Source organism: Diceros bicornis, chromosome 39, assembly GCF_020826845.1.
Source record: "Diceros bicornis minor isolate mBicDic1 chromosome 39, mDicBic1.mat.cur, whole genome shotgun sequence".
In the NCBI taxonomy this organism is placed as follows: Eukaryota; Metazoa; Chordata; class Mammalia; order Perissodactyla; family Rhinocerotidae; genus Diceros; species Diceros bicornis.
The window spans coordinates 5,460,684-5,482,273 of record NC_080778.1 but is presented as its reverse complement, the minus strand read 5'-3'; the positions used below and the strand labels follow the sequence as shown (position 1 = coordinate 5,482,273).

General features: G+C 48.3%; 1 protein-coding gene across 1 annotated transcript in view; it reads right to left on the bottom strand.

Moving 5' to 3' along the window:
* Positions 1-18,034, bottom strand: part of PDE10A (phosphodiesterase 10A) — a 247,023-nt gene extending 228,989 nt beyond the window's left edge. The window contains exon 1 of the mRNA XM_058534019.1: positions 17,137-18,034. Coding sequence (XP_058390002.1) covers positions 17,137-18,034 — 898 coding nt within the window. The remainder of the gene's footprint in view (positions 1-17,136) is intronic.
* Positions 18,035-21,590: the final 3,556 nt, after the last annotated feature.

Here is a 21,590-nt window from a genome sequence, read left to right as displayed (position 1 = left end):
CACTTTTACAAGCTGCGGTCTAGGAACACCAAAATGGTGGAAACTCTTGATCATTATAACATTCTCTGAATAGAATGTTCTGGTTTATTTAGCATTCTCTTTAATTGAGAGTTAATCAGAAAACCTCTTCTTTTTTCAAATTTTTTTCTAAAACCCTTTGCAAAATGTGTTATATCCATGTTCCTGCCTTACTGAACAGCGTGCAAGAATACAAATGAACTTTTATTTGATAACAAAATGCCTTGCCTCTGGATAAGCATAATTTCACCTTGAAACATACTGTATATGTAGAACAAGCACAACTGTCTGGATTTCGATTGATATCAGGAAAAATCTTGGAACTTAAAAAACTAATACTTGTTAAGAAGCCCTATGCATCAGACTCTAAAAGTGGAACAAAGACAAATCTGTCTAATCTGAGGGTTCTATTAGCAGCAGAGGCATCTGGTGCTCGTGTCACATCCTCCCAGCCTACTTCTGGTTTCCGCCACAGCAGTGGTGGTCTTTTCCTAGTCAGGCGAGACTCATTTAAGGGTCCACATCCTACTTAGGTGCACACCCTGAGCCTCACTGCTTTTACAAGAGCCCATGGGACCCTATAGTAAGAAGAATCCAGAATTACAAAGCTGGTGCTCCCAAGAACAGCCCTCCCCAGTGGGGGAGGCAGCAGGTGGGTAAACGCTGCTGGCCCTGCCTTTCTGGGAGGGGGGTCCTTCTGCGGGGGAGGTCCAGCAGAATCGAGCCCTCACTGCCCACATCACTATGTGAACACCTCGCCTTCTACTGGCGCCTTTAACTCCTTGCCTGTGACCCTCACTTCACTCCCTCACTCCCATCTGCTGGAATCGCCTCCTAAACAAACTACCTGTCCTTATCTCAGGCTTTGCTTTCAAGGAAAATCAAACTAAGAAACTAGAATTCTTCAAAATCTTTCTTCAAGAGAAATAGTAATTAACAGAACCACTGGAGTCAGAGGTTTGCCTTCAGAGTGATTTCACAGAAACACAGCCACACTTAAATCTGGCAAAACCTACACGAGCAGTCAGCTGAGATCCTGGTTTACTGACTTAGCCAATCACTAACCCCCACCCCAAAACTACTGAGCACGACCACAAAGAGTTCCACAGATTCTTCCACAAGGACAACATCCTTACATAAGGTAGGAAACGAGAAAACAGAGAGGAAAAATCACCCAGCAAGCCAAGCAGCAGGTCAAACCCTAAAATAGGAGCACGCTCGGGTCTTCTCAGGAAAGAGGGTCAGCCTGGCACAGACCCCGGCCTTTCACCGCAGCACCGTGGTGGGAGGCTGCCCTGCAGCAGGCCCCTCCCCCCAGGCCCACAGGCAGATCCTTAAAGGGCCTTTCCACGAAGCCACACTTTCTTTAAGAATCAGAAGCAACATTTTAAGGATTTCTGAAAACTGCCCTGCATTTTCTTTTCTTTTTCTATTAAAACACTAAGCTGAGCCTCTCATACTTAATATAAAATCAAAGTGAAAATATTACAAATGTAAAATTTCTACAAGAAAATTCCAAAGTATTATGACTTAAAACAGATCTGCTATTTCTTCTTTGGAAGAAAAGAACCGAAGGGAAACTACCTTTCTTGAGCACTCATTTTACAGATAAGGAAACTGGAGTCCCAGAAATTAAGCAGAGCTGAGATCTGAGCCCAAATTTTACTTCAAGATACATGTCTCCAGTGCACCATACTGGTTCTTGGGAATCCTTCATTCAATACATACTTAGTGAGTGAATCCTCCTGAATATTCTGCTAGTCATCCAAGATATAGATAGCAAGCCTCAAGCTTACAACATCAAGGAAAGATAGATGAACAGGCCATGAATTTTGGCATCTTCCGGGGGCTCGGTACAAAGGGCAGAGCGAAGGAGAAGGAGTACGTGCCATGGCCACACGGTTGGATACCTGTCTGGAATTTCTTTTAATATTTATGAACTACTACCTAGTTAAAAGCAGAAGCCAATTCAATAATTTTTAAAATGTACACGTCCACTACACAGCATTAAAGAATTCCAAAAGATCCTAACAAATAAAAGTGTAATTCCTCAAATTATTTGTAAAGTTTTAAATTAAAATAATAATATAATTTTTGTTTTGGATAAATGCAAACCAGATGTAGAATGTTTTTTAAAGGGATTTAAAATGTAGCCTCGAAATTTACCCTTAATGGGCCGGCCCCATGGCTTAGGGGTTAAGTGCGCGCGCTCCGCTGCTGGCGGCCCGGGTTCGGATCCCGGGCATGCACCGATGCACCGCTTCTCTGGCCATGCTGAGGCCGCGTCCCACATACAGCAACTAGAAGGATGTGCAGCTATGACATACAACTATCTACTGGGGCTTTGGGGGAAAAAATAAACAAATAAAATTATAAAAAAAAAAAAAGAAATTTACCCTTAAGGAGATAACTGTTCATGGACACATTCTCACCTTTCTTCGAGTTAGAGTGAATTAAATTACAAAAGAAAAATGTAATACATATATAGGACTAACACCACTCATATAGTTAATTAAGAATATAGACCAACAACAGACAAAATTCTACAGTAAATACATAACCAGCTGCAAAGGAAAAAGTTATACATACAAACCAAATCTAAGCTATAGTGTCCTCTGGATAATGGCCAGACACGTGAGATGTGTCCTTGGCAAGACAAACACCTCACCTGAGGCCCGTTCTGCTTCCAGGGCTGCGAGCTGCTAAGCTCTCCCACTCAACCCCAGCAGCAGGGAGGCCCGACAGAAACATTCCTCTTTACTCAGGCCAAGTGCATGTGAACAATTCAGAGACACTCGAGAATAGAGGTCAAATCTATTAGAGGTGCAGAGGCTCCATAAATGGGGAAAATGCCTGTGACACCAGATCAAAAACTAAATTTCCCTAAATGGAAGAATTCTAATGACAATCACTTTTTATTTTAGTTCTTTCTCTTCCCCAAAATTCTTCCCTTTTATTTTCAACACATTTTCCTTTAATTTCTTGCCAAGAAAGTGGAATTGCTCTAAGACTCCAGCCATTTCCTGGTATCAGTGTTTCCAGAAGCTGTACTTCCTGTAACTACAAAGAAACACCTTTCCCAGCCAAATGGATGCTAAAGCAGCCTTTTTCTTCATTTCTCTTTGTCACTCGACCATCTCCCTGCCACCTGGACAGCCCTCTTGGGGGCTGCCAGGCTACCCTTTCAGTAAACTGTCTCATGGGGCTCACTCAGAGTCCAAAGAAATGACGACGCAAACGGACTTCGGCACTGACTCTGATCACGTCCCCGTCAACACCTGACATACACCATCTCACTTCATCTTCACGACAGTCTCCATCTTCATCTACACAACCCGGCAAAGCCAGCCCTCAATGCAAGCTTGTCTACGGCCTCCGTGATGTCTGCTTAATAAACAGAGACACACATCCATTTCTCGACACATCAGACTACCCGATTTTCCTTACTGAGAAGTTGCCAGTCCCAAAGCACTACGAAATTCTAACAAAGGCCAGCAGTGTATCAACAAAGAAAGAAAAAAGGAACAAGAGTAAACTGTTTGTATCTCTTTCCACACACACCCCCCCTCTCTTGAGACACAGATCTCTCTAATAGTGGCATGTGTAAAAAGTTTAGGTCATCCTCAAATCCAGCACTGAATATCCCACTGTATTAGCAATAGGGGGTCCTTCCCACCAGACTGTAACCCAGATACAAGAAATCATAATAATTTTGAATCTCAAAAAGGTGGCCACGATATATTCAAAAATGTACCAACACAAAACAAAAAGACTTCAAACATCACTTAGAAAAAAGTGACAGATTTCCTAATGATGGCCCATTTAACAAAAAGCACAGAACACTTACAAAACACAGAAGGTGCCAAAACTCTCCAGCTGTGGTACGGATCATATGAGAAATGAAATCCAACTAGAACACTAATAACCTTTAACATAAAGACATTCCCAGTGACCTGAAAACCCTCTGAAGGCATGTGCAGGGCTCAACAGAGTGAAAGGACTACGATCCCGCTCCCCCCACCCCATCCCCGTGCCCCACACCAGGAAGAAAGAGCAACAGCCATCCCTGAAACCCAGGCCACTATGAGGAAATAGGGCCTTCCAGAAAGAAGACTCTGTGCAAACTGACAATTTCTACATCCCCAAGGCCGAGGGTGTCTAACAGGGATTAAATGCATAAAGACCTCAGAAGCACAAATCCAGGGGTCAAAGAAGTTTGTAACAGCAGCAGAAGGCTGATATTTAAGGTTAGAGAAGGGTTTTCACAAAATCCAGTAACTAGGAAGGAAGTAGCAGCTAAAATAAAACCAATGGGTGGACTAGACGGAAATAATATTAAGTGATAAGACAAAGAAGAATGTCAACATTATATGCAGAACACAGGAAAATAAGCAGGGTTGATATCCCCACTAAGGGGAAAGGAAAGAAACCCGCTTAGAGAAACAGTGAGTATTAACTTTAAACCCAAAATAAAATCAGGGAATAGATCAAATATGAGGATCTAAAGAATTCAGTTCCACCATGGAGGCACAGCCAGAACGGAGGGCTCTGTCCTTGCTCATCTGGACTGGGGGTCTCTCAGGGCCCGGCCGTCTTTCATTTGCTCTGCCCAGAATGGCTCCCGCACCAGCTCTGCGAATGTCTGCTGTGGAATGAATGAATGCATGAGTTCACATTGCCCCTGCCCTAAATAAAAAATCAAATCACTGAAACATTAGAATTATAATAAACTGCCGTGGCCCCGATTCAGTGGTACTGTTCAGTGGCCAGACCACTCTGGGCTACACTTTCATTCACTTGAGAAGTGCGAGAATGTAAAGCCCACGTTTTCACAGGGAAGACGTTCAGTTTCTTGCCAAAATGTAGTGATTTCTACCAGATGAAGCTGGTTGGGCAGCCCTCCAACAGTTTAAACAATAGTTTCTATCTTAAATGTGAAACCAGAGACCGTATCAGAGTCAGAAATTACATGAAAATAGAAGTGTTTTTTTCCCATTTTCAAATCTGTGTGTGACGTAGGCAAGAAGTTGATAAGTATGAGGGGTGTTGATGCATGCAATTTTTTTTAATATTCATGCTTTGACATTTTGGGATCTTGTGTAGGAGAAGTAAGTGGGAGGCTAGAGGAAGCCAGAAATCAAGTGAACAAGCTTAAGGGGCTGAAAAATAAACTATGATCTCAACAGAAGACAATAAAAACACAACAACAAGAAAAGATGACATCAACCACAAAGTAGGGTGACTGACAATTAGTTTAAATGGCATACCAGTAAATTCTGACTTATTTTTAAATTTAAATTTCAAAAATTTTTTTTATTCATTTATTGTGTTTGGTGAGGAAGATTGTCCCTGAGCTAAAAGCTGTGCCAATCTTCCTCTATTTTGTATGTGGGATGCTGCTACAGCATGGCTTGAGGAGCAGTGTGTAGGTCTGCACCCAGGATCCATGAACCTTGGGCCACTGAAGCAGAGTGCACAAACCCAACCACTACACCACCGAGCTGGCCCCAAATTTAAATTTTGAATAGGTAATAAGTTATGTTATTCAAAAATCACAACATACAAAAAGGGATACACTGGAAGTCTTTCTGTAACTCTCGCTCCTCCATTCCCCAGGTTCCCACCACCCTTAGCCAAGTTAAGTGTTGTCAGTGCTTTCTTGAGTCTCTGCCCCATTTCTTCATACAATTACAAACAAATACAAATATATACTTTTATTGTCCTTCCTTACACAAGACTGTGTGTGTATTGCTTTACACTTTGCTTCTTTCACATAGCAAAGGATCTGGAAGATCTTTAGTATGCTAGTTTCACTGCTGCGATTTTTAATTTTTTTTTTTGGTGAGGAAGATTGGCCCTGAGCTAACACCTGTTGCCAATCTTTCTCTTTTTGCTTGAGGAAAATCCCAGAACTGAATTATTGGTTCAATGGGTACGTGCGTTTTTAATACTGATTGATACTGCCAAACTGCCCTCTTCAAGGGCTGGACCAATTGATACTCCAGCCAGGAATGTATGAGAGTACCTAGTTCCTCATAGACTTGCCAGTGGTGTGTTAGAAAGTTTATTAATTTTTGCAAATCTGACAGGTGAAAATGGGACCTGGGTGTTATTTTAAATTGCATTTTTCTTATCATGAATGAGGTTGACCTTCTTTTCATTTTTCAAAGAGCCATCTACTTCTCTCTTTCTAGGCACTGTCTGTTCATATCTTTTGACTATTTTTTTTTTTTGAGAGGAAGATTAGCCCTGAGCTAACATCTGTTGCCAATCCTCTTTTTGCTGAGGAAGATTGGCCCTGGGCTAACATCCCTGCCCATCTTCCTCTACTTTATATGGGACGCTGCCACAGCATGGCTTGATAAGCAGTGCGTAGGTCCGCGCCCGGGATCTGAACCTGCAAACCCCAGGCCCCCAAAGCGGAGCAGGCGAACTTAACCGCTAGGGCCCCCAGGCCGGCCCCTCCTTTGACTATTTTTTATTGGGTGGTTCTTTTTCCTCACCATTTCTAGGAGCTCTTATACGTTAGGGAGGTTAGACCCAGGCTGTGATATGAGCTGTAAACGTGTTTTCATAGGGCAGACGTTCAAGAACTAGCAGCAATTGGGTGCTGCTGGAGCTTGAAACACACTGCAGGAAGTGGAACAGAGAGGGAGCAGAAAGGCAGATGGGGGGCACTGAGCCGAAGCTTTATAGGAATACATTGTCTTTGCTTATAGTATTTAGGGCCATAAAAAGTCTTTATTTAATGTAGATTAACTTAATCTTTTTTGATTACTTTTGGATTCTGAGTCACATTTAAAGTCTCCCTCCACTCCAAGACTAGAAAAGAATTTCATTTTTTTTTCTGTTTATGGTTTATTTTGTTTATATATTTAAACATATGAGCCATCTGGAATTTATTCAGGAGGTACAGTAAAACATGATGAAATTTTATTTTTTTGTAGATGACTCCCTAGTTGCCCCAAATCATGTATTCAATAGTCTATCTTTACTCCTCCCATACGAGACGACACTTTTAAAACATACTAAATTCCTTCATAGGTCTGGGTCTGTTTTAAGACTTTTCTGTTCTGTTGCACTGATTTGTCCATCTATTCACATACCAGTATCACATTGTTTTACTTGTTGAGGTTTTATAACTAGGTCTTTAATCTGGCTTAAAATAGTTAGGTGATATATTTAATCATGAGACACAAAGAGTATTACCCTAAAAAGGCATCATGACTGCTGAGACAAGAATGTTTTTGAAAGTAAACTTCTGGTCCTGGGATGAAAAAAAAAAAAATTGAAAATGTAAGTAATCCTGATACCAATGATGTAATATACAATTACCAAATCTAGGAAGCCATAGTAATCAAGCCCTTTTGGATATCATCTTAGATGTTTATTTTGGAAGCTACTAAAACTATAATACAGAAACACATAATTACATCCTGTACAAAGAAGTACAACTTGAATTCGTATACGCATGATGCTATTTTCCAGCAGAGTGACCTGCTCTTCGCGCAAAATTGCTTCTTACACAGCACTTACCAACTTTAAAAAGTCCAAATATTCTTGTATTTTTATAAATAATTCATCATATCCAAACACATGGCATTGTTTCAGCACTTAATAAGCAACACTTTCTCTTTGCTAGTGTAGAACATGTTTTCATCAAACTAAAAAGCTTTTTATCACTGCCTCGGGAAATCAAATTGAAGCATCCAATATGCTCTAAACACTTATCTCCCTCCTTTCCATCAACTCCTGGTACCTGCCCCACACTGCGCTCACCATCCCAGCGAGTCAGGCATATGAACATACTGTGTTCTTGGTAACTCAGAAACCCTGGTCATTGGTGCCAAATAGTGTATCTGGATTATATGAAAAAAAAAAAATGAATCAAATGAAGTTTCAAGTTATGCTAGCAAAATTTAACAACCACACTATTTCATTATTTCCTTCGTTTCAGAAAAATTAATACTTTTAAAGGACCATTTCGACTGTATTCTCCCACTTAAACAGCTTCACTTACTTATTCATTAGACTTCTTGTGCTTGGCAATGTGCTAGGCACTGAGGTCAAGAAAATGAATAAAACATGCTTCCTGCCCTCAAGGAACGCGCAGGCTAACGGGAGACACACACAACTGTGGACAAGTACAAGCGCCAGGATCATGGAGGCAGGAGAGGGGACCGTGAGCAAGCCCAGCGAGCAGAGAGGGATCCCAGGGGACACGCTGCTAGCAACTGGGAGGCAAGGCTCCCCAGTCAGAGGAGATATCGTGACCCAGGGCAGAAGTTCACGTACACAGGCAGCTTGGTCCTTAAAACACACTGTAGGAAGTGGAAGGGGCAGGAGGCAGAGGGAGTCCCCACAGGAGAGCTCTACAGGAGCCCACTGAAGAACTCAGACTTCATCCTACGGGCAAGGGATGCTATAAAAGGGTGTTCTGTCCCATCTCTGCCCTGCTCTATCCGTTGTCACTGTTAAAATGTATCACAAGTGCCTTTTGTCCTGTCTGTTTCCTTCATTAGACAGCGGCTCCTTAAGGCAAGGAACAGTTCTGTCTGGACATATTTACTGCCAACAATCAAGACAGCAACTGGTGCAGAGGAGAAACTCAGGAAATATTTCCATGTTACATTATCTAATAACACCATGCTCTCCAGCCCCTCCCACCCCTTCCCCAATATAAAATGAAAATAACCTCCACAGCGAAGATCTGACCGTCCTTCCTCGATCCGCCTCACCAGCCTGACTTTCCACCTCTCTTCTGCAGGAAGCGGTCCCCACCATCAAATCATTCTACTTACTGTTTCCTGAATTTTTAATTCGGGTTTCTACCTTCTGTCCTGGGCTTCTCTTCTATGGGGAATCTTCCCCTCATTCGGCAACGCACACCAAATACTCTTCCTCCCTCAAACACCACTCAAATTTCATCCTGCTGGGCAATTTTCATCAAGATGTGTATTGAGGACTTTTAAGTGTTTCTACTCTCTGGTTCAGTGTATTTTTTAAATGCAGAGAGTATGTGCATTTACTCTGTGCCAGTTCTCCTATCCAATCCCCCCCACACACTGTTAATGGATACGTCTTCCTAAACTATTACTTTAATCATATAGCTTTCCCTCTAAAGAGTTCTCACTCACACTCACCTAACTGTCCAGTTACTAATCCATCCTTTCCGATCTTGGCAGGACCTTCCGCATCCCTGCTCTCCTCTTACCCATGGCCCTGGGCAGCTCATCTCCTGCTCTCCATGTCACCATTCCAAGCTTCCTCAGGTCTTGAACTCCTATTCCACCCACTCTCATGTGACCATAATGCTGTCCAATCAGGGGAAACGGGTAGATAGGAGCCGGTGAAACACTGTCAATTTCTCACCTTTCCCCCTCTCTTCACCTAAATACTCATCAGCATCCACAGCCATTCTTCCCACGGTTCTCTCTGAGGAAAAGATTCCCTCACTGTCCACAGCCTCCCACGTCCACTACATTCCTCGCCTCCCGTCTTCTCTAAGGTTTTGTCCTGTTCTCTTTTTCCTATTTCTTCACACTCCTTTTCCTCAACAAATAAACATTGTCAAGTCAATCCTCCATGGGGAAAGAGCCAGCTTTTATCTCCTACAGTTATGGGGCTGTCTCTCACCTTCTCTAGGGACTAAAACGGCCAGATGTATTTGTCTCCACTGACTCCTCACTCCATTAAAAATGGGTTTCCATCTCTGCCACTCCTCTCAGAATCCCTGGCAGAGATCACTAATGGCTTCCTGGCTACGGCAACTTACTTGATCTCTGGGGCATCTGGCTTCTTCCGTCTTGGGGTTCCTCTCTGGAACTCCATGACACATTCTGTTCCATTTCACCTCCTCTGCCTTAGATCACTCCTTCTCAGGGGATCCCATGGTTCTTCTCTCTTCTGCCGTCAGATCTGTCTTCTGCCCTCTTCTCACTCCCACTATTCACTTCATAGTTCCATACAGGACGGTGGCTTCAACTATGATCCAAAGAGTCGCAAATCTAGATCTCTAATCCAGTTCCCCCTGTAGATTTCCAGAGAGCCGCCCCTTTATTCACCAAACTTTGGTGGAGTACCTACACTGCCCAAGCAACTGTTCATTCACCGATTCCATCTGTATTCCCCTCACAGTCCTCAACATTCACGTGAAGCATCTACATACTCTCAATGGGGAGCAGGCAATCCCATGATTAGTCTTTGTTCTCCCATCTTGATTTATTAGCCCTATGATTTCCAGACTTCATTTATCCACTGCCTTCTTAACACCTTAACATCAAGTTGAATGCCTGATTTCTTGCCCACCCCCAGTACGCCCCTCCTCCAGGCTTCCCCATCACAGACAGTGCAGTTCCCATTTACCCAAATGCTCCCGCTAAAAACCCAGGCACAGTTCTTGATTCCTCTCTGTCTCTTTACTCCACATTTCCAATCTACCTGCATGTCTTATACGCCTGCCTCCAAATGCCTCCTGAAGCCACATTTCATTTCCATTACTGTCACCCTAATCCAGGTCACCATCGCCTGCCATCTAGACTACTGCAGTGGACTTCATGTACTCCATTTCCACTACAGCCCTCTAGATTCACTCAACAAACTACAGCCAGAATGAGCTTCTGAGATTATAAATCACATATCAACCACCTGCTTAAAACCTTCCAGTAGCTTCTCCTTGCATGTGGAGTACCGTGCAGTTTTTCCCTCTGACTTACAAAGCCCTGACCTGGCCCATTCGCCTCTTCAGCTTCTCTGCAGGCCACTGTTTGGTCAGCCCCCAGCGTCCAGCAGCAAAGCCCACATTCTATTCCTCTAGCCTTTGAGCCTCCCTCTGCCTGAGGAGCTCTCTTCCTAACGTCCCCATGCTGGCCGCACTTGGTCATTTAGACACCAGTTGCACTGCCCTTACCCAGAGAGACCTTCACAGACCACCCAAACTAGAGGAGCCACACAGTCAACTCTGAATCTTAATTCACCACATACCTCTTGTGATATTTGCTATTTTTTGTTTGTATGTTTGAGGGTTAGTGTCTATAGCACCGGAGCGTAGACAGCATATAAGCAGAAATCCCTGGTACCAGCAATAAGGCCTGACACAGAGTAGGTGCTCCATTCTCATACTTCCCATTCTGATATTTCTTTTCTCTGAACATGGAACCACCCCCGACACACTCCCCCCACCCAACTTTCCAATCCAGAACCTAAGGAGCCACCTGCCCCTATCCTATCCAGTCACCCAGTCCTGTTCACATTACCTGTTACCTACGGCTTCTGTCTCCCCCTGCTTGTCCTGGGCATGGCTGGGTTCAAGTCCCACCTCTTCTCCGTCTGGAGGATTACTCTGCCACAGATGTCAGCCCTCTGCCTCCGGTCACAGGGAAGCCCAGCTCCACCATGGAAGGTGGTCTTCCTCCTGTCCTACCTTACTGTAAAGGGTAACAGTAAGATCCTTACATTAGCCCAGGAGAACCCTCTCTCCCCACACCTCGCCCCAGGCTAATGGCAAGGCTTTCCCCAGGCTTCTCCTCCTCCAAGCTCGGGCTGGAAGAACCCCTCCACCCTCAAGGCTCAGACCAGCTCCTCTGTGAAACCTTTTAAGGGCCCTCCAATCGGAGGGTGTTCAGCTCTCTGTCCCTGAGCATCCTGCACTGCCTCTGTCGGACAGTGAGCATGTGTGTAAGCTCTGCCTGTCTCTCCTGTTAGCCGTGGGCTCCCGAGAGAACTGACTCTGAATCATACACGGTTGAATCCTGGCTCCCTAGGACAGAGGCCACGCCCAGAAGGCTGTCAATGAATAACCTTCAATTTCGAAGTTCCTTGAAGACAGGCACCATGTTGTTGTTTTTCTGTTTCGTTTCATCTTTGAATTTCCAACACAAATATTTGAGGACCTTCCATATGTGTGTCAACCACTGTTACAGTTTCAGGGACAGAATTAAAAAAAAGACAAACCCCTGCCCTCGGGCTCTCCCAAGCTTGCCTTCTGCACAGAGCAGACAGGCAGTAAACAAGCAGACCAATAAATGAGCAAGAGAATTCCAGAAAGTGGTAAGTGCTACAAATAAAACAAGAGTGCTAGGCATCTTCTGTTTCCTTTGTAAGACCTGGAGCTGTGGAGTTTTCCCTTAGACAGATTTAGAGAAAGGATCAGCTGGAAAACTTGATTTACATTTTAAAAGGAAATTAAAATGTTTTGAATTACAACTGAGAATTTTCCTTTTAAGGGAGAAATATTCCTTTTTCATGAAAATAATTTTTCCTTTCCTCAGACTGCATGAGCTGTTTAAAACAAAAATTAACAATGTCATGATTGGTAAAATGTTCACCACGCCATGTTTAACCTGCTTTATAGTGAACAAAATCGTAATGTTGGCTTAACTATATTGTGCTAAATTTTTTTTCCTCTGGGGTGGAAAAGTTTTTTTTGTGGTTTTTTTTTTTTTGAGGAAGACTGGCCCTGCGCTAACATCTGTTGCCAATCTTCCTCTTTTTTTCTTTTTTCTCCCCAAAAGCCCCAGTACATAGTCGTGTGTCATAGTTGTAGAGCTGTAGCTCCTCTATATGGGATGCCGCCTCAGCATGGCTTGATAAGCGGTGAGTAGGTCTGCGCCCAGGATCTGAACTGGCAAATCCTGGGCTGCTGAAGCAGAACACTCGAACTTAACCACTACACCACAGGGCAGCCCCCATTGGGGTGGAAAACGTTTTATGTGCAAAAATTAGCTAAGGTTAAGATGTCAAGTTGAGATGACAGAAGACACCATCTTCTACTGTTTCCACGATTTTTCACTTAAATTTTTAGGGATCATCTCTGTTCATGCAGGTTTTTTGAAATTAAAAGAGGAATTTTGTGAAATTAGAATTAATAAACCTGAACAGTTCCAACAGTTTATATAGCCTGACCCTTTGGGTTTAATCCCTTTCTGATTACTCCAGCCAAAACAGACAGTGACACCTGGTCCTACTCAGGACCTGTGCCTTGGCCTGCGGGAAGAAGTCACAGCCCTGCTTCGGTGTAGTGTAGGTATCGGTATGCATATTTCAGGCCCTTTGAGGGAACAGTTATCATTATTTCATCTCCCTCAAACAATCTGCCCCGAATAGGTACTCAGTAATTACCTGTTAGTTGGCTGGTAATTGATTTACACACATTTCTGTTGCTGTGTTGTTGTCCCTCTGCAAAGTCAGTCTCACCAGGCGACAAAGATAAGTTAAATGTGAAGTCTAGTGTAGCTTGCAGGCGTTAAACACATTTGCTCTTAGAAGGGATCATATTTATCTCAGTTTGTTCAAGCGTTGGCCACACAGTATCTTAACGTCTCAAGAAAGAGAGCAGAAGTGGTTAGTGAGGGATGTGGAGCATATTTACAATCCACAATTCCTGAAAACATATTCATTTTGTTTTCAACATCAAGAACTATACAATAAATTGCAGTCTGAAGAAATATCTGCAGGCTGCCTTCACAAATCTTTCCCAACTCATTTTGCTTGCTTTCTCCTTTCCCTCCCTGAACAGCAGTGTTCTCCTTTCTCTATACCTCTTTGCGCCCTTCAGAGTAGCCAAATGGTACAACATATACATTACGTAGAGAGATGTGGGAGCATCTGCGAGAGGGAATGGGGAGAAATGACTTCCTGACTTCTGAATGTCCTTTAGGCTATATTCCTCACTCAGCCCCAAAGTCTTTTGTCCACAGGTGTTACCCCCTGCACTTCACCACAGCACCAAGTGCAGACAAGGTAAGTTGTTCTTCCCAGAAGACTGAATGCAACCCATACTGGCCTATCACAGCATTGCTTCTTTGCTTACCTTTGTACACCCTCATGTGCACGCGCACACACACAGACTACTGCAAAGTGGACTTCACAAAATTCTAGGAGGATTGGGGCTATCCCTGGCAGGGACTATTTTCTATGCCAATCAGCAACTTGTGGGCAATGAAGTGCTGAAGCCCAGTCCCTGAGAACCAGTTCAGAGGTCTGCAATTAAAGGCAGATGGCGGACGTGGTAAAATCAGGAAGGGTCTGACAGGGATGGAGGGTGACCACTGACCCCTTCTAGCGCTGAGGGTCAATGCTGAACCTGCTTCTAGAAGGCTCTCTCTCCTACTGCTTGGTGAACTTTCAGACCACAGCCTGGCCGCAGCAGCACCTGGCAAGCAGCTGTAGGTTTCAGTAAGTGTTTGCTCGTGCGTGACTGAATGAACCAGCGCATCAGTGTAAACCAAAATGCAGAGCTGAAATGCACAGGAATGGAACAAGGATATCATACCTTCAACACGTGATTTGCTTTGTGATCACATAAAAATAAAAACAGGCATTTGTACAAAAAATAATTGGAACCAGCAGCCATCACGTGACAACATGCTTGTTAGACCCCAAGATCATCAAACTGAAAGCAAAACAAGGGAATTTAACACGCAACAAGATACACCTGTATGCATTTGAGTATTTTTACATTCTTATAGAATCCAGAATTTTTTTTTGCAAAAAGGCTCATTTTTACTGACAAATATCAGAAAAGTCTGCCAAGCTTCAGGTACTTCAGCAGTTCAGACAAATGTGGCTTGTCATGCAGCAATAGACAGAAACAAAGACCCCAAAAGTGGGACCAGAGTATTAGAGCAGAAACCAGCTGTTGTCCTTGAGAATCCATCCAGCCTCTTTCCACCTTTTCAGTGAGGTGGATCTAGTAACAGGTTCTGCTTAAAAGTACCTCGGTACTTACTACCTTCACAATGGCTCAAAAAAGATTTTTGTAGCCTCTTGTTTTTCTTCAAAACCCAAGCTACTCCCTCTGACTTGGTTAGGGGAAAAAAAACAAACTCCCTCAACTCTTGAGTGTATTATGGCTGGTCTGGTTTTTCCTGAGGCTGCGCTTGTCCTGAGAGAACTTTCTGCAGAATGGGTGCCTTCTGATGGCTCTTTTCTTCTCCAAGTCGTCTTTCTTTCTAAAGGAAAAGCCTGCTGGGGATTCCCCCAGCACAACTTGACCCAACCTGAACTGCTCATCTTTATTTTGCTGCACAACATCCCTCACAGCGTGCCCCCCACCCCAAGCAAACAAACTGTAGTAACAACATACAAACAGAATCCTCAGCATTTTAGGAAAATGTGTTCCATCACAATGATTAAACTCCTATGTCACCTTAGCACCACCCTCTCCCCAAAACAGTGTTTGCCACAGGCAAGATGTGGCAGCCTTGCCCCGCCCCCCCCACCAGCTACCAACTGTGAAAAGCAGAAGTTTATTTTTTAAAGAAGGAATTCACAAGTGCAGGAGGAAGAGGACAGCCAGGAATCGGGTCCTAGGCCAGGCCTGAGGCTTACCCAACAAATGTCAGAGCTGGCTGAGAACTCCAGGCTCTCCCCGCCCCCCTTCAATTCATGGCCAACCCAGTCCGCTGCAGTAAATAAGAATGTCCCTGCCTAATACGCCTAAGGGCTGCAAGCAAACCCCTCACGTCCAGAACACATCCCTTCTCAACTGGCAGCATCTATGAATCAATCAGGACCCTCAGGTGGGGGGCCCGGGGGGAGGAAGATACCTAGGAGCCGCTGTACCTATCAGACCAGGGACGGCTACCGGATAGAGGGATCAGCTGGGAGTCCAGGGCCCACGCCGGCCGATCAGGTCAAGGGACAGGTAACAGCCAAGACCGCTGCCAAAAGGGGTCTTTCGAGCGCTGCTGGAGCCCGAAAGCGAGTGTCCGAGAGGCCGGTGGGCCACGCATTCCTCATGGACAGACCCCCGCCCGGGAGGCGGTTCACGCGGGGCAGCCGGGCCCGCGCGGAACATGCTCGCATGCCCGGGGGCTGCACCCCAAGGCGCCCCGGCGGGCAGTGAACCCGGCCAAGTTCCGGCCAAGAGGAGGGGCTGGACCCCGGGTGGCCGGGAGGCGCGGCCCGGGGCTGGGAAGTGAGCGGCAGATGGAAGCAGGAAGCCGAAACAGCAAGCCTGGAAGAGTTGGCCGGGAGAAGGCGCCGCGGAAACGCGGTTCCCAGCGAGCAGCAGACAAAGGCTCGGGTGCGCACGCGGTGGACGGTGGCGCCTGAGCCCCGCGCTCAGGGCCGCGCCCGACCTGGCTGGCGCCCGAGTCGCCCGGTGTCCCGCGGGCGCGACCTCCGGGCCCTCGCGGCGCTCCCACCCGCCCCCAGTCTCTCGTCCTCACCTCGCTCGCTTTCCATCCACGACAACGGCGAGCTCCTCCTCTGCGCACCACGCGCCTCTTCCCTTAACATCTCCCGCCTCCTGCCTTCCAGCGAACCTCTGCCTTGACTATTCTGCTCAGTCTTGTCCCCCTCCCCCGGGACACGCCTTCTGCCATCCCTGCTCCAGCGCGCTCTCAGGCCTGCACCCGGGACTGGGGAGGCGGAGTGGCCGTGGTAGGCCCGGGGGTCCGAACCGGCAGCGCCTTTCTCCTCCACCCTAACGCCCCATTGTTCTTCCCTTTACCAACCCGAGCACCAGCCGACCCCTAGGATTTAGAGAAAGCGGACTCTTCGCGGAGGTGCACCCACTTCCACCCGGCTGCCAGTCCACGCTCTGGAGCAGGGTCGTGCGGCGGGAAGGGGGGAGAGCAGCCCGGGCGCCGACACCGAACCCCGGGGAACAGCGAGTGCCTCCACCGTTAGGAGCGCGTGGTTCCGGGGCCCTGGCCAGCCTTTGCCCAGCCAGGGGACTCAGCGGGTGGGTCCCCCAACTGAAAGGAAGCGCGTGCACTCGAACCAAGTGGTCCCAGGCTAAAGAGAGAGGAGCCTGGCATAAGTGGTCTTAGGGCTGAGATTACAAAGACGTGCCCGGTAAAGTGTGGCCAGAAACAGCACCGGGGGACCCAAGGCGGCCAGCAGGTCCTGTTCTAAATGCCCTGCTCTGGGCACCCTTCCCCCGCACGCACGCGGAGCCTGGGAAACCCCGGTGTCCCGGCGCCAAAGGACGCTCCCGCGCGCCACCAACGTGTCTCCAGCCTCCTGCGCCTCCAGACAAGGCTGCTGGGCGCTAAACGTCCCGGCGCAGGCACCCTGCCCGCCGCCCATCGCAGGAGGTTCCCTTCGCAGCCGGCGGCCCAGGTCCCCCACTATCCCCCCACCGCGGGGATGTGGAGCCAGGCCACTTACTGGGGCTCATGAAACACTCCGTCAATCTTCGGAAGCAGCTCGAATTATTAGAAGGTCCATCTTCCATGTCGGAGCCGAAGAGCAGCGAGGACGCGGCGGCGAGGGCGAAGCCGGCGCCTCGCGGCCGCCTCGGAGTTCGGCCCCCGCCGCCTGGGCTGGGGCCGGGGCCGGGGCCAGGGCAGCCCCCGCCGGCGCCCGGGAAGCCGGGGGAGCCCCCGCGGCGCGCGGCCGGGCCGAGCGCGAGCCGGGGCGGCGGCGGCGGCCGGGGCCCGGCGCGGGCTGGGAGCAGCAAACCCTGAAGCGCAGGGGAGAGAAAGAGCCGCCGCCGCCCGCCGCTGCCACCGCCGCCGCGGTGACTACTGCTGGGGGGGACGCTCAAGGGAGCTGCCTCTTGTCCTCCTCTTCCTCCTCCGCCAGCATCGCCGCCGCCTCCTCGAGCCGCTGCCGCCGCCGCCGCCGCGCCCTCCCTTCCTGGGAGACGCACGGGGAGGTGAAAGGCAGAAGAGGAGGGGAGCAGAGAAGGAGGGGGCGGGGGGGGCGGCGGCCAGAAGTAAAAGGAAGATGGAGAGGAGGAGGGGACGGGGGAGGAGAAGGCGAGAGAGAAGGGAGCGCGTGCCGCGACCCAACCGCCGCCGCCGAGCGCAGACAGGGCGCCAGGGCCCCCCGCGGGGCTGGCGCGGCCTGCGGAGGAGAGGGGCGGGCGCGGGGGCGCGGCGCGCTCGGTCCGGCCGCGGCCAGGCCGCCCGGGGGCCGGGCCCGGGCTCGCTGCGCTCCCCCCACCGGCAGCGCTGCGCCTGGGCTCCGGGCGGAGTTTGCCGGCGCTGGAACCCGGCTCGTCTCTGGACGCTGGCAGGGGGGCCTGGGGGCGGGGTGCAAGCGGCTCTTCGGGGCTGTCCATGGCCCTCCTCCTCGGGCCGCGGTGGGGGCAGGCCGCCGGCGGGAGAGGCGCGCCGCTGGCCCGGACTCGGCGGGCTCCACCCCCGCAGGACCTGCCTTCCCCGGCCGGTCGGCCCGAGCGTCGGTCTGGTCCTTCTTCCCTGGCTTCCGCGCCCCTCCCGGCCCAATCTTCACATCGCGTCCCTCTGGGTGCCGGAGGATCTCGGGCTGGGGGCGAGTCCACGGCGGCGGCGCCTGGCTGCTGGCTGGCGTGCACACTCGGTGTGCTCCTGGCCGGGCGAGGGGCTGCTTGCAAGCGTGGCGTGGTTTGTGCGCGCTCCGGTGGCTGAGCCTCGGCTACCGCTCGAAAGCAGCGGAGAAAAGCGCCGCAGTGCCGCTGCCCGTAGAGGCGGCGGCGGCGGCGGCGGCGGCGGCTGCAGAAGACGCCCACTGGCGGAGCGGGCGCTCCCCACGCCGCCGCCGTCCGCGCCCACGTAGCGCGCCCCGCCGCGACTCGGCCCCGCGGCGCCAGGTCCTCGCACCCTGGCGGCCCTCTGCGGACAGTGTGCGCGCCGGGCCGGAGCGGGAGGGCAGGGGGACACCTGCGTCTCCGCGGGTCGTCGTCACATCTGGGTCTGGTGTTCCAGATTCTAAACCTGCGGCCCTGCAGCTGCTCCAGCTGTGCACTGCTGGGCGAGCCACGTCGGCCTGTCCCTTGCCCGAGCCAAGCAACCCTCCTGGCGGGCCAGCAGCTCCAACTGAGCTGTGCTCAGAGCTCCCGGAAGGGAACTTCAAACTCAGACGTTTGGTTGGAGTTTAAATCAACGCATAGTGTTTCCAATAAACCAGTGTTTAGAAACCGCTTCGTCCACAGGACTCCCCTTGCGATACTCACTTTAAAACCAACTTGCACAGCCCCGTTTGCCCCGATGAGGTCAGAGAATGGAAAGGGCAAACCATGGCTCATAAAAGAAAAACTGTTGGATCATCTCCCCAAAGCTCTGAGGGCCGCCTCGTCACCCTCGGCTTTCTTGGACACCACCACCACCACCACCACCCCGTCCCCTTCCCCAGTCCCGAATCCCGACAGTTGCTACTGAAGGGAAGTGGGCCGCCCAGTGGGCGCTCAGAACAAGGAGCCGCCAGAAGTTTAGGAAGTTGGAGCGCTAGAGCGCGCAGATGCGCAGGTGTCCGTGTCCCGGCTGGCGCGCGCGGCGGGGCCACTGCCGCACGCGGCGTCCGAGTGAGCGGCGGCGGGCCTGCTGCCACACGGTGGGACGAGCTGTCCAGACTCCCTGGACTAGGTCACCTTCCCAGGAGTGGAGCACACGCGCCGAAGCCCAGCTTTCGCGAAGGGCAAGGCGGTCAGCTGACCGCGAGGCGCGCGGCAGTGCAGCCGCTCGGCTGACGCAGGGCCCGGGGCCCCAGGCGTACCCCCGGGCCCAGAGGGCCGTTTCTCGCCTTCCACGTGTTCTTCTCTCCGTCCAGTTCTCAGGTGTTTTTATTTTGAAGTGTGCTCCAGAATCTTCCCAAGTCTATGCTTTTCCCCACTCCCATCCAAATATCCCACAGCGGAAAAGGGCATATTTGTATTTGCACCAGACTGGGCAAGTAGGGCGCCCAGGACGCGGTCTCCCCCCCCAGCAAAGTCCACGGGCGTTTCCGCGATTGCGGGGCGGACTCCGAGCGTCGCGTGTAACAGGCGCTAGCCCTGGCACTCACTAGAACAGATTCCCCAAATTTGCGGAACAAGGAAAAGATTCCGGTTACTCTTACCTTACTGAGGGGAGATTTTGTTTTTCCTTTTGCCTTTTTTCTTTTTTTTTTTTCGGCGAAGAAAAAAACTAGAACAATTGAGCAATGCTGCCTGGTCTTCTGCTGCAGGCTCCCGGCGGACGCGTCTGGGCCGCGCAGACCCGGCACTGGTTACTTCCCCGCGATTCGCGCGGTTTTGCGCAGGCTGCTGACCGGGCCCCGCGGGGAGGGCCTCCAGGGCTGCACACAGGTTTGGGGAGGACGTGTTTCTTTTACAAGCAAAATGTTTCTCCTTGTCTCTTAAGTTTCCTTAGTTGCGTTTTTGGAGTCATTAAAGTGACTTCCCAGTTATAAGAAAATTTACGTTTAACTTGAATATAAGCCTCCATATGGGCGCGGGGCGCCGGGTGCGGGGCGCGCGGCGCCGGGCGGAAAACCTCAAATACTTGTTCTCTGACTCTTTGTTAGATCAAGGCGCAAACTTTAGAATTTTCACTAACCCTTTTCTGGAATCAAACTTCTTTCTATTTTTCATCCTTCTTTTCTCCAAACGCTTGTTGGAAGGCACACAGTTCCTGGACAAATTAAAAATGACAAAGCGTGACAACGGAAAAGGAACAAGTTGAGGAGATGTTTACTGATGAGCGATTACATTTGTTAAGTGTTCTCCCTGCTTAATGCCGGAGACTACTTCTGTTAATATAAGTCTAATAGGCACTGCGCCACTTTTCCTTTCTTCGTGAAATATTGTTTAGGCAAAGATTTAAATTACAAACACACAGACGTAAAGGCTCTGTCACTCACCCCTGTGTTCAGGTGCTGCAACACCTGTAGCATGTGTTTCTTGTGGATTCTTTTCCTTCTCTTTGAGCTTCTCTAGTGATGTACCAGAAAAGGGAGAAGATTGTCACTAAACATGTGTTACTCCAAACCTTTTATGAATAAACACGTTGGCGCATAATTAAGTGAACTCTACGTTCTGATAGTCCCCACAGAGTTTGCAATTTAGTTAAACGTCAAAATGTTATCAGAATACAGTACAATTTAAGCACAACTGAAATTATTAATTGTAACTCCAGGAACATAGGAAGAGCCATGGCAGAAATTTACACCCCTACAAGGCTCTTCCTGAAATAAACGATTTCCCTCATTCTCAGTTGAGGAAATGCCAGCCTACACTACAAAGAATAAAAACTAAAAGTATATTAACAAGGCAGTTAACACCAGTAAAGGTGCTAAAATTATGATGATCATTACTAGTAGTTCAACATTTTAAAAGAATATAAAGCATTTGTCTCTGCCCTTTACCAAGGAAAATGATCAAGAAAGAAGTTTGTATTGGTAATGAAACCTTATGTTGGTGGAACTATGCAACCACAAGTATATTTAAATTCTCCAAACATTCTTCCATATATTGTTATTTTTAAATCAAGTCAATTCTGTATTCATTTTAGTATTTTATGCGTAAGAATTCACTTACAGGTGAAACAATATCTGCCTGATTATTACCTACTTTGAATTACATGTTCTTAAAAACATTTTAAAACATGGGTCAAAAGTAGAGCCTAAGAAATTTTAAAATGATTTTCCTCATAAAACTATGAAATTTCTTTATGATAATTTAAGCATGCATCCCTTTTACTAGCATAAGAGTTAGTTTTACAATACATGTGGTTAATATTTTCTGAGCTCTGTGGTCAACATGCAGGCCTGTGTCTTAATTGATTTTATTTTACAACTTTTGACATTAGTACTTACAGCTATAAGTTTTATGTTGCTAACTGATTCTTGAATAATGTTTTCTCTTTTAAAATGTTAATAAC